General features: G+C 41.9%; 1 protein-coding gene across 1 annotated transcript; it reads left to right on the forward strand.

The window, feature by feature from the left end:
• Positions 1-440: 440 nt before the first annotated feature.
• On the forward strand, positions 441-12,203 carry LOC137137178 (uncharacterized). The gene is made up of 5 exons (XM_067523113.1): positions 441-939; positions 2,148-2,840; positions 4,439-4,600; positions 6,090-6,294; positions 7,135-12,203. The coding sequence occupies exons 2-5, from the start codon at positions 2,696-2,698 to the stop codon at positions 9,299-9,301; spliced, it is 2,679 nt and encodes an 892-aa protein (XP_067379214.1). The 5' UTR covers positions 441-939; positions 2,148-2,695; the 3' UTR covers positions 9,302-12,203.
• Positions 12,204-13,752: the final 1,549 nt, after the last annotated feature.

The following is a 13,752-nucleotide window of genomic DNA, read 5'->3' on the forward strand; positions in this document are numbered from 1 at the left end:
GATATCAACACAAAGTAAATATACGTTGTGTTTGTGCAGTAAGATTCCTTCACTGTTCTTGTTTTGTCTATCATTGTTTTCAATCACCTACATCAAGGCGTTTTAATATAAAAATGTGTATGTTACATACTGTGGTCATAACAAACATGTGGGCATAAGCGTAAACCTTAGATAACAATACTAATAACGGTAAAGACCTGCGGTTTAACTAAGTTCTCTTATGCTTTGCCTTCACCGCGAGCCTGGTCTTGTACTGCAGGGGACTCGGTACCGTTCCTGGCTCATGGCTGGAACGTCGGATCTGTCGAGTTTGAAGGAAACAGGCGCAGTCGCGACTTCCGCTTTCAGAACAGAAGGCTCATGTTTCGCCAAAGTGCGCAGCTCGTCAGAAAATCTTCAATCAGCGGTGAAACAAAACTATGCTTTCATTTTAGTGCTTCGTTTCTGTACTATCTAGGGTATAAGAGTTAGCGTTTGGCTTTTGCACTGTTTTAATGCTGTTGATAAATATAATATAACCTGTATAATCGTTTGTTTCCTCTGCAAATCATGTGTTAAACGCTGCGCACGTTTTTATCCATCTATCCTATGTGGCTCCTTTCTGCTTCATCGCATTCCTTTGGGCGGTATTGTGTCCCAGTGTAAAACGAGCTGTTGAAGGTGGCTTTTATTTTGAAATCTACATAAGCGACGCGGCGGAAAGTGTGTCGTCTCATGCGGCGCGGACTTGATGTGCCGCTGGAGCTGATGGCGGCGGGGCTGGCGGAGGGTCGCACCGAGGAGGGAGAGCGAGGAGGCGTGGAACCGGAGAGACGGAGAGAGGAGGCCCCGGCGGTACCGAGCACCGACACACCGACAGACAAACACTAATCACAGCGACAACAGCAGCAGAACTGACCGCGGACTGACAACAAGGCGGGCGGACGAACGGATGGAGTGGTACGGTTGTTTTTGTTTAGCTACCGGGAGATTTTACCGTTAACGGCAGCTCTGAGTACATGCACTTACAAAAGAAATGCACAGAGTACTGCAGTCAGTCAGTGTACACAGACTTGTGTAATTTAACATATACAGGTTGTATATACATTTGTATTTTCACATATGGCCTGTGTGTATGTGTATGATGCGTTCACTGACTATAAGCCATCATGTTTACCACTCTGGAAAGGCTGTCATTACACCAGCGTGCACGCGCACGTGTGTGTATGCGTGTGTGTGTGTGTGTGTATGCGTGTGTGTGTGTATGCGTGTGTGTGTGTGCGCGCAGCACTGCAGCATGCAGGAGAACTTGGCCTTGTAAAAACTCTTTTCAGACCACCAACCTGTACTGTGAGTCCATCTCAGCTCTTGTCTGTGTGAGAATTGTTGTACATCCAATGTTAGTTTAAAAGACTGGGAAGACCAGTCCTCACTTAGAGCTTAGAGTGATGAACTGATAAAGAAGTTCTTATAAACTTATATAAAATATAAGTTTATAACGTTTAATATTTGTAATATTTGTAATTTGTCTAGGTTTTGTGGATACGTGATGGTCGTTTTTATGTAAATAAGTAAAAAAAAAACAAACAATTGCGAATAGATTGATATGTATTTCACATTGCATTTTTGGGTATTTCTAGGCCATGTTCAATTATTTTTGTTGGTGCATGGCACCTGAATCATTGTTTGTAGTATTTAAAGAGTGAGAAACAGGTGCCTGTGGTTTTGGTTGCCACTTCATACAGACGCTCATTCCCAGAGGGACCTAAGACTTCTCAGGCCCCTGAGCCTGGTGGACCTGTTCACACATCCATCCATCTTAACATCTGTATTACAGTGCTGAATGAAGACTGAGCTCTTTGCTGCCAGTGTGAAAAGAGGACAAGCGACTGAAGTGATTTTTAAAGTACAAGTGTATTTGTGAATTTTGTTTTAATACGGACATAGAAAGACCATGAACCACTGAAAGAATTGTGTCAGTAATGGTCCTGACAAATGAAGTACAAACGTGCATGTGCGTGACATGTGAGTGGAAGCTTTGTGTCCACTTGTGGTTTGGGCCGGAGCGGTGAAGAATATCAAACAGGCCTGTAAAAGTGGACGTTTCAGCTGCGTGTGACGTACTGTCGTACCTTTTATCAATAAACTATTGTCTGTTCTCTCTCCAGCTGAGGACCTCTGACTGCCTGTCATCCTGTCACGCTCCATCACCCGGTCCTCCGCAACAGCTGCAGTACTTGTAGTATTTACCTCCAGTAATCAGTACTAATACCAGTGTTTTCTAGCAGAGGTGTTTTAATGCACCTGTTGGTGGTGCTAGTCTGCAGCTAATATCTGACTAGTAGTAAAAACACACCTGGACCAACATCTTATTGGCCGGCCCTAAAAGTTTGTGGTCCCTGAATGCTCCCTGCTTTGTTGTAATCTTGCTGCTGATGAGCTCAGTAGCTGTTTGTCAGAAATCGCCCAGGCTAGCAGCTGCTTTGTCTGCTCTCAACATGTAGATTATTCTTGAAACAATTAGCGGCTAACAGTTAACACAGCAAACTCAATACCATCCCCCCACACACAGAAGAAACTTGAGTTGAAAAATAAATCTATAAATGTAGTTGGACTCTAACCAGGATCACGTCTTCAGTGGCTAACGGCTAGTTAGTGGCTAGTGGGGAGCAGGTAACGGTGGCGTGGGGCTAACTCTGGGCAGAGCAGGGGTGCGATGGAGTACCACTCCGGTGGCAGCCTGCCCCTGCTGGGGAGACCGCGGTACTGCCCTGGGGCCAACGCTAACGGAGGATACCTGTGTGAGACGGGACACTGCTGCGGAGAGACTGGCTGCTGCACCTACTACTACGAACTCTGGTGTAAGTTTTCTTTTTTTACTGTGGGTCTGGTTCATATAGCATTGTTAGCGATGGCTCCCTGGGTGCCGCCCCACGGCTGACCACTGCTCCCCCCCAGGGGGACGGGTTAGATTCAAAGAAAGAATTTCATGTTATATGTATGTGCAATATGTATATGAGCTCAATGACAATAAGGGTTGATATTTTAATTTTTATAAATGTAACTTTTTTCTCAATATGGAGCGTTATGCTGTAAAAGACCATTTTTTACAGTGTTCCCCCGTAGACATTCAGTAGTGGCACACATCCAAAATGTTTTTTTAAAATACACTGAACACAGCGGTGGATCTATAAGGTTTCACATTGATAAGCTAAAAGGTTTTACTGGGGTGCATGGCATCTGGAGATTTGTGCATATACAATCGTGCTTGAAAGTTAGTGAACCCTTCCAGAGCATTTCTACAGAACTGAAATCAGGGCTTGGATTGAGAACTTAACCATTCTTTGATATAAGGACTTCCATCTTTAGGGTCATTGTCTTGCTGCATGATCCATATTCTGTTGAGCTTCGGTTCAAAGATGGGTACTTTGACACATTCCTGTAGAATCTGCGCGTAAACTCAGAAATTGTAGCTCAACAATGGCAAGTCGTCCAGATCCAGAGACAGCAAAGCAGGCTCAGATCTTGATACGGCCTCCACCAAGTTTCACAGAGCCCGAAGATAGACCAGCTTTATTTAAACACAAAATTAGATGGGCCTGAACAGCTGGCAGCTAAAAACTCCCCTCTTCATGCTTCGACTGAATCCACTTGGTCAGATATTGTCGGCCCACACTCCACTACAAGGCGCCATGGCTCCTACTATACAAAGATTTAACCGATGACAGGGATTCCGCTCCAACTTGTACTGCTTTGCATCTTCGTGCGGCACAAATACATTGCTGTCCATCACCAGTCTCAGTTAGTGTGAGTCTACATGTGAGTAGACCAGAAAAGGGTCTTTTAAAAAGACTTTTAAAAACAAAACCAGTATAGTCCCTGAACATGGTGATGCATAACTACATACAGGAACTAGTAATAATATTGCTAAACTTCATAAGTCAGAATATTACAGCGTTACTATGAAAAGTAATATTCTAGCCATGACACACTTTTACAAACCTGTGCTGTAAAGATCAGAGTTCTCCTATTTAAATGAGAGAATTCCCAATAATGACTCAAACATCACACAATGGTCAAACTAATTGAAAATCCCATACAGGTACACATACTCTTGCTATATGCAAATATTTAAGATTACACCATGTTCTCCAATACAATACATTAACGAGTGTAAGTTCTGTGTAATTTATTTAATTGGTTTTATTTTGTGCAGCTTTAGGACTTAAGGTGTTGTTTGTTAATTTATGTAGAAACAGGAAATACTAAAAGGTTCATAAAGTTTAAATTGCCACTTTAAGTACTGCAACATATGTAATGTTTAAATGGCATCTACCTGAAACTAATTTGCAGCCCTCGTTTTTAACTTTTAAATTCAGGTTAGTCAGGTTAAACCATCTGTCCACGTGTGTGTGTGGTGGGGGGTTTGTCTTGAAAATATATTACTGTGTGTGTTCAGGGTTCTGGCTGCTGTGGACCGTCCTCATTCTGTTCAGCTGCTGCTGTGCCTACCGACACCGCCGAGCCAAGTTGAGAATCCAGCAGCAGCAGAGGCAGCGAGAGATCAGCCTCCTGGCCTATCATGGCGCTAACTCCTACCCCTCCTCCATGCTGGACCTCAGTAAGACACACGACTGTTTGTTTGTCTGAGAGCTGCTTTTAAATTCCCAGCATCAAGACAATGAAGCCAGTTCTTGTTTTTTGTGTGTATGCGATTGATGCTCGGCTGTCGAGTGACGTACTGTTTTTCTAGTGTGGCCGTGACAACTTGCTTTAAAGAGGAATTCTACTTATTTTCAGACAAAGAACTTGTAGAATTGGTTCTCGTTGTTTGTTAAATTTTGTACTGGTTACAATTTGGTAAAATACCCAGATTTGAGCTTTTCCAAACGTTATCAATTACAACCCCACGTCCAAAAATTTGCGGAAAACGGGTAAAATGTATATAAAAACAGAATGCAATGATTTGCAAATTTCATCAGCCCATATTTTATTCACAGTAGAACATAAACAACATATTAGAAGTGAGAAATTTTACCATTTCATGGAAAATATTAGCTCATTTTGAATTTGATGGCAGCAACGCATCTCACAAAAGTTGAAAGTGGGGGATGTTTACCATTGCATCCCCTCTAAGTTTAACAACTTTCTGTAAACATCTGGGAAGTGAGGAGAGTTTGGGAGAGGAATGTTGTCCCATTCTTGTCTGATGCAGGATTGTAGCTGCTCTTTTTTGCTGGACTTTTTTGTTTTATGATGTGCCAAATATTTTCTATTGGTGAAACTTCTGGACTGCAGGCAGGCCAGTTCAGCACCCCGACTCTTCTCCTGCGCAGCCATGCGGTTGTGATGGATGCAGTTTGTGGTTTAGCATTGTCTTGCTGAAATATTCAAGACCTTCCCTGAAAGAGACGTTGTCTGGATGGAAGTATATGTTGCTATACCTCTATGTACTTTTCAACATTGATGGTTCCTTTCCAGATCTGTAAGCGGCCCACACCATGGGAACTAATGCACCTCCATACCATTAGAGATGCAGGCTTTTGAACTGTCCTCTTATAACAAGCTGGATGGTCCCTCTCCTTGTTAGTACACAGAACAGTGTATCCATGGTTTCCAAAAAGAATTCCAAAAAATTTGATTCATCTGACCATAGAACAGTTTTCCATTTTTCCTCAGACCATATTTAATGAGCCTTGGCCCAGAGAACGTGCAGTTTCTGCAGTTCTACATTGAGGAGAAGTTTTCTGAAATTGTTCCACAATTTTTTGGGTGCAATTTTTCAGATTGGTGAACGTCTGCCCATCTTTACATTTAATAAGCTCTGCCGTTCCAAAATGTTCCTTTTATACACACTCATGTTAATAATGTTTTTTTCATCCTTTTGTTGCCCCTCTTCCAACTTTTGTGAGATTCGTTGCTGCCATCAAATTCAAAATGAGCTAATATTTTTCATGAAATGGTAAAATTTTCTCAGTTTCAACATCTAATATGTAGTTTATGTTATTGTGAATAAAATATTGGTTGATGAGATTTCAAAAATTCTAATCAATATTGAAAATATGAATTTTAAACTTTGCTTTAACCTCACTTCAATCTTCTGTGTTTAGGTTTCTTGGCCTCCCTTAAGCTGCCATCGTATGAAGAGGTGGCAGCTCAGCCATCCACCCCACCTCCTCCCTACAGCTCAGTTTTTACCGCCCCAAGATATCCACAGCCACCCCGCGCCGCTGATCCCCACCTGCTCACACAGCACGACCCACTGCTGCACCGGCCAGTCAGCGATGGACCCTCCTCGCTAAGTTCCGACAACAGGTAACACAGCAGCACAATCTACTGCTGGTTCAGCCACTGCAACAACAAGAGAGGAAAAAAAGCAGCAGTAGGAAACTTTTGGAAAAATGTTGGCGGTTAAGGAAATACGAATGTGATTACTGGGAATGCTGGTAAGGCTACTGGGACATGGGACTATTGGGTATACAAGGAGTAGAACTATGAACACTAATTACTCTTTTGGGAATACTGGTGTCAGGCATGTGCTTCACATTTAGCACTATTAAGACAACCGCCGGTGACGATGGCACTGCAAGCTAGTTAACTGTGCTGGTACTACTGGTAGGACCAAAGGTGGTACTGCTGCATTTATTGTGATGGCAATTACCAATACTATTGCTTCTACATCTGGCAATACTTATATAAATACTGGTAGGGTAAGAAGAGGACAGTTGAATATATTATAAACACTCAATTTGTTTTCAGCATCATCATCAAAAAATATTTGGTTTCTATTCCAAAAACATCTGGTAATAAACTTAGAATTTGAATCTGAAGAGAAGGAGTCATGTTTTCAAACCGATTCTATATCTAAATTCATAACATAATAATATATATATTTTTTTATATTTAAAAAAGCAGATAAAGAAAACATATTAGTTTATGGCCAGAAATCACATTTGAACTCCACCATATGTTTGGATGAAGTTTTCATGTTGGTCTACGACTCCTTTATACTATGCGAAGTGCTTTGCATGATACTTCACAACACAAGTTATGTAGATTGATGAAGCTAAGGTTGATTTGTTCAGATTTGGACCTGAAGAATTATCAATAAGTCCATTGTTTGCTTTGTTTGAATTATGTGTGTCCTTCCTGTAGCTCCAGTTGTTCCTGTGATTCCTGCTGCCCATCCTCTCCATGCAGCTCCTCCCTATCAGCACCTGTCACCTATGAGACTGACACAAGCCACGCCTCCACACCCAGCGAGGCTCTGCCCCTCACTCTTGATGTCACCATGGAGGCCATCGCTGCTGCCACTACCTGTTTGGAGGTAAATGAGAGGATGGTTACTACAGCGGCTATTGACACCAGTGATGCAGATGCTGCCAGAGCACAGGAACCTGTTGCCACGGACTTATCGGTTCCCAACCAGACTGTTACTGTTGCGGTTGTCACCAGGGCGGCCTCACCTCAATCTGTGTCCTCTCCTGTTACTGATGCTTTACCCGTTGGAACTACATCTCCATTAAAGAAACAGCTTGACCTAGCACCATGTACCCCAAAAGTTAGCACCTGTAGCCTGAGTACACTTAGTAGTCCAAATGCTCTTAATGCAACACTCCCCTCTAACCAAATAATAAGCATTGATGGGCCAAACGAGGGCCCTGAATTTAACCCGAGCCAAAAAATCACCCCAATATCAGGCCCTTCTACCCCCACAGCTTGCTCTTCTAACAGCCCTTTAGCCATTAAACCCCTAGACACCTTCAATTTAACAAGGAATTCAGATATAACCACTATTCCTACTAGCCCAGTCTCTATGCTGGCTTCAGATGTTGGAAGAACTATAGTACTGGTAACAGACTCTGCCGGTCTTGCAACCTTGGACCGAAATCCTAGCCTTGTGCCAATTCCAGTATCTTCAAACCTCACCCAGACTCCAGTCAAAGGAACTGCAATACTTTCCCAAGCTCCAGATGCAGTACCTAGAAATGTGAGCCAGGATCTAGAACCAGAACTAGCACCAACAAATCTTACCCCCTTATCAGGCCCAGAATTTACAGACCTTATCCAAACTACAGAGGTAGACCCTACAATAATTACCCATTCTCCAGGCGCAGTACCTACAAACTTAAGCAAAGGTCTAGAACCAGAAGTAGTATCCACAAATATTACCTTAGTGCTGGAACCACACTCTGAAACCACCATCATCCAAGATTCCACACTTAACCACCTACTAACTCCAAAAAATACACTTTTAGATGTTGTTTTAACTACTGATGCTGCACTCACTTCATCTCCAGTACCCAAAATCCAGAACCCAGAGCTTTCACCTGGATCACTTGTAGTCCTGGTTTCTCAAAGTGCTGGGTCAGGTTTGCCTGAGCACCTATTACCTGTTGCGCCTATTCCAGGTCAAGCTTCAGTAACAGCCCATTCATCATCTTCTGTGCTGCCATCTCAGTCATCAGAGTTAGACCTTAGACCTGGTCCACTGCCTTCAGATACCCATGCTTCTTTTAGTACTGAGACTGGTTTTGGCTCTGATGTTGGTTCTAGGCCAGGTCTGCTGTCTCCTTTTGCCCCAGTGCTCAACTTCCCAACACCTATAAGCTCCTCTTCCCTTTCTTCCTGCCCAGCCATAAATATAGAATCTGAATCTTCTCTTGGTCTTTCTCATTCACCCCTTTCAGCCCTGTCCCTACCTTCACCCCCATCCTCTCCCCCATGTCTTCCCTCTCCTCCTTCCCTTCCCTCCCCTCCACCCCTGTCCTCTTCCTCTCTTCCTGCCCCTGCTTTACTTCTGGACCCCCTCACTGCTTTGCACCAGTCTGACAAAGGTGTATCTTCTTCTGGCCACACTTCCTCACTCTCCCCCTCACCTCGTGCCACTCAGTCCCCTCCAAAACAGACTCTCTTCTCACCATGCGTGGATGTCTTTGAACCGGGCCCTCCCAACTGGGAAGGTGGAGAGGATAACCAGGAGGAAGAAGACAATGACGACGATGAAGATGAGGACATGGGAGCTGATGAGAGTCAGTATAGACATCGTCGACTGACTGGTGATTCTGGAATTGAGGTGTGCAGGTGTCGGGTGGAGGAGGAAGAAGATGAAGAGGAGGGAGAGGAAGAGGGGGGGAGAAAGACGGATGGTAGGAGAGGAGAAGGTGAGAAAGATAGCACTGATCTCCATGACAGTGTGGACTGCCCTGCCAGAGGTCAGATAACCACAGGGGAAGGTCTTACACTGTGTAACCCCACCTCCACCACTACGCCCATGTCTGAGGACAGTGGCAAAGTCATCATTGTCATGGAGACAGTGTGATTGATAGACACGAGTAGATAAAACTTTTTTCATCCAAACAAGGGATGAACAGAAGGCAAATTACGTCAAACCTTGATAGTGTTTCTGGAGATTTTGTACCAAGGGATGTTGTGTTGACCGGTCAGTTATGTACCATAAATAAATGTTGCCTTTTTAGCGGCTGTTAGTTAAACCAGTGTGGGTATTGGATGTTTGATAGAAGCAGGTTCAGCAGGATATAGTAGTAGTCATGATTTACTCAAGTCTGAGTTAGAATTATTATGGGCTACGGTTTGGATGATTACGCAAGAGAAGAGGCATTTACTAGCATTATCTAGATTGTAATCAAGGTTGATCAATCCTAAAAATGTCAGCGCAAGGAATCTTTTGTCAGCTGTTGAGTGCCATTACGTAGCACTGGAAATTTGTTTTTTTGATGTAGAATGTCTAAATCTCTACCAAAGGCCATGAACAGTACACTACAGTAGCCTGTTAGAAAGCATCTGTAGATTTCAGTAAAGTGGTCAGTCAGAGTGATAAATTGATAACCTATTTGTTTGTGGAGTTAAATTGATATCTCTTTAGGCATAGCCTCCAAACTATAGCAAGGAGACTGATCCAATTATAGCCAAACGATACATTAGTCCTTTTTAGAAGAACACGAATCCATTTAAAAAAACATATTTTTTAAAAGGGATATTCAACCAAGTGCAATGTTTCCAACAAAGAAAAAAGAAGTCCAGTTGAAATGATTCAACTTCAATTTCATTATTGACATGTCACTGCACCCAAATTTGCCATTCACTGGTAATTCAATTAATGAATCTTGTGCATGGTCTGTAAAAGCACTATGCTTTTACTGAAAATGCACAAGATTTATACTTCTCAGTCAACCAGTTCCGCATTGTTCCACTTTTGTGAATGCTCAAAACTTGTAAACAGCGGAATCATTCCCATTTTTGCCTGTCTCACCCACATGGAATGAACATGACATAAATACTGTGAACAAGGTTGTTGCATAGTGCGTTATGTCTCAGACAGAATCTACACTGTCTTTCTTGCGTCTGTCTTTCACCAACCAGAAAAGAACAACTTTAAATAGTTGAACATTTAGCTGAAGACACCTCCTTATCCAATCTTATCTTGGGTGATGACGGAGGTTTGGAAACATGCCGGGGACAAATTGGCTGTTTTGGAATTGAAGGGAGACTGATGTGGGTGGATGATTCACTCTGACTGACAGAGGGAAGACTGATTCATTCATTAGAGGGGACGTTTTGTTAAAGTCTGTCAAGAAAGTGGAATTAGGTGGGTAGTTTATGAATTAGGAGAGACAGCATTTCAGATTTTACGTGTTCAACTGGATCCTGTATGGGAAGTTCCAGGGCGAATCGATCAGTTTGCTTCCTGTGCGTCGGCCTTTCGGCAGAGAAAAGCTCTTACGTAAGAAAGAATAAACAATAGGCACTTTTAGAAAGAAACAAAGCACCATACAGAGCAGAGACGGGACACGTCATCGTTCTCGTCTTTGTCTCTTTCTCTGAATGTGAGGTCAACAACATGTAGACACCACACAAGTCCCATTCTACACTTTGAAATATTCCCTTTTCACTTTGTATATCTCTAAACACATCTCAGTTTTATTATTGAGAAATCCGATTGTGGACTAAATTTATAGCCTCCTACTTTACCAAACAACTCTAGGGCAGTCCTCCTAAAGAATTGCAAAGCCGTCTCATTTAGGATTTATTTTTTGAAATTGTAACATATTGATGTTTTGTATGCTGTCAGATTGATAGGCGTGGCAATATGGATATTTCGTGACAGAAAAGGTAGAGTATATTTTGTCAATGACAGTAACATTTGTATAGTACATGCTGGTGTATTTCTAACCACTGTTAGTGACGATTTGACATGAGTGAAAAGCAATATTTTTCATCAGCAAGGGTCTGTATGTAAATAATTCCCCCAAAATGTAGAAAAATTGATTCAAGATGGGTTATAGCAAAGCAGTGTGTTGCCAATCTTTGGTAAAAACATGGTCCAGTTCAGGTGAATCTTATGTTCTCTTCTAAGGGTTGGGCAGTGTCTTTTGACCTTTTGCAGATGTCTTCAAAATCCTCTGGGTAAACTGAAAGATGTATCAGGGTCAGAAAGAAAAGTCTCAGCAGTGTAATACTAGTAATGGGTGGTGCAGTTTTTAAGAGTCAATTCCAACACACTCGACTGATGCATCACACATCTGTAATATTTTTTATGTTGAAACTTCGAAATGAACCTCTTGGTCCATTGGTCTGATACATTCATAAATGTTTTATTCTACATAAATATGAATAGATTCTTATTAATTCCATCAGCTTCTTTAACAAGTAATGCATTACACTAATACAACAAGATGTTTGCTCTCATTAGAACTAAGAATTGAGTGTAAGAGTTGGATGTTTTTCCTTTTCGTACACCTGCTCCCACAGTGTGCACTTGTTTTACAGGTTGTCATGTAGTCTCTGTTAGAAACTGTCACAAATGTGTGTGACATTGGCGTGTGTTGAAAAAAAAAAAGACACCAGATAGTAAAATGTGACCCTTAGCCAATAAGAAATATAGTCTGTTATCGCTTTGTACTGGCAGATGATTCAGTGTTGTCTTAATCCCCATTCAGACTAGATGTATTTTTTCGGAGGGAGGTGCAGTGAATTTCATTACCTGGTCTGGTTAGTGTTTTCAATCTTGTCTGGAACTTACTGAGTGTAGACACAACCCCAATAATAATTACAGCCACATTTTCCCACCATCCAGAGCTACAATTCTTTAAAACATTTGGCACGTTGGCTCCAATCAAAGTATTCTGAAATAGCTTACAGCTGTTCCTGTACTCCCAGGTGTATGCACCGTTATCACTGCATAACTTTGATACTACACAAAAGTAAAACATGTGGTGACAATGTGGTCAAGTTCTGCAGCACCCTTTACTAACTTCTAAATTAATTTATACATGTTTATTCTTAATGGAGTTTGGAGATGTCCTCAGAAGGTTTAAGTCACACTGAAAGACATTAATGTTCATATATCATATGACTCTGAGGAATTGTATATTTTTTGGCACTAATTCTATTCCAGACCGTGTTCTGTTATTTGACTGTGGTTAACATGCCATCTGGAAGCATGAATTAAATTACACAGGAGCCGAATTAATTTTTATTTCCCAACCTCCCTCAGTAATGTTGATGCCATCTGCATGGGGCTTTACAAAATAAGGACACAGGAGCTTGAGGTAATTTCACTTAAGGAGGAAAGTGATGCTCTTTGTATATACAGCAAATGCTGTGGTAGTAGGCACTTGAAAATTGTTACAGTCACCTATGTCATTTTCAGCCTCCTCTGAAGGAAAGACCTTGAGTCTTGTTGATGGACACTCTGACCCTTAAACTCTTGTCCATGCTGCATTACAACATGAATGTCACATTATTCGCTACCCAACTGCCGCAAAGGATGATCTGTAACCATAACATTGCCCATGATGGACAAAGCTATCCTGGACTTCACTATAACAAAAGCAATGTCCTGCCATGGAAAGGACATGACAGTTTCTATTCCAAACAGTTTGACCCCTGTATGTTTTCTGGAATTCAAGAAGTCTTGGTAGTCAGTTTGGAAACCTTCATGCACAAGATTGGATTTATAAATGGATGGATCAAAATGACCCAAATATTTGTTGTTTTTTATTTTTATTTTTTTGTAAACCTCTGTGGCTAAATTTGCAGACATAGGAATCTGGTTTTAGCCAATCCAGACTTTGGAGAGCTCAGGCAAATTCTCTGATTATGTCTTGTCTCAGACTGAGGTCAAGTACAAGATATTGATCAAGTAAATCAGGCTAAATTTGTGCCTGTGGACTAAGTATGAAGAGGTTGTAGAGGTTGAAGGACCTCCACAAGAAAGCTCAAGCGTGACACCGAACCGTTGATGTTGTGGTTGATTTTGTGGTTGATGGTGTTTTTTGTTTACCGGAACTAATACAGTTATATATCTTCATGGTTACCGAGTGCCATTTCTACTTGACAACTGTTACTACTTAGCATTAGATAGAGCTGTTGTCGCTCTGTGTGAGTGTGGACGTTATACCAGAATGACTGGAGGTGTGTCTGTACTTCAGGTTCCCAAAGGTTCTGCAGTTCTCAGATCAGCCTCATGTGGGAATGAATGTTTTTAATGTAACTTCTGCAATTTCAGTATTTTTTATCTACCCTACCCTATAGTAATGGGAGAGTGTTGACTTTGCTTTGGGAGACCAGCATAGAAATTATGTTGGACATCAAGGAAAGAACCCATGGCTTCGACCAATAATTGGTTGGAATGAGTGGTGTTTGGTGATTCCATGTAGTTTATAAAGTAGAACAGAGCACCAGCATCACCAGGTTTGGGGGTTCAAATCCCGCTGAAATTCAACACTTCCGGTACTGTGAAGTGTATCA

The sequence above is a fragment of the Channa argus genome, chromosome 12 (genome assembly GCF_033026475.1).
Source record: "Channa argus isolate prfri chromosome 12, Channa argus male v1.0, whole genome shotgun sequence".
Classification (NCBI taxonomy): Eukaryota; Metazoa; Chordata; class Actinopteri; order Anabantiformes; family Channidae; genus Channa; species Channa argus.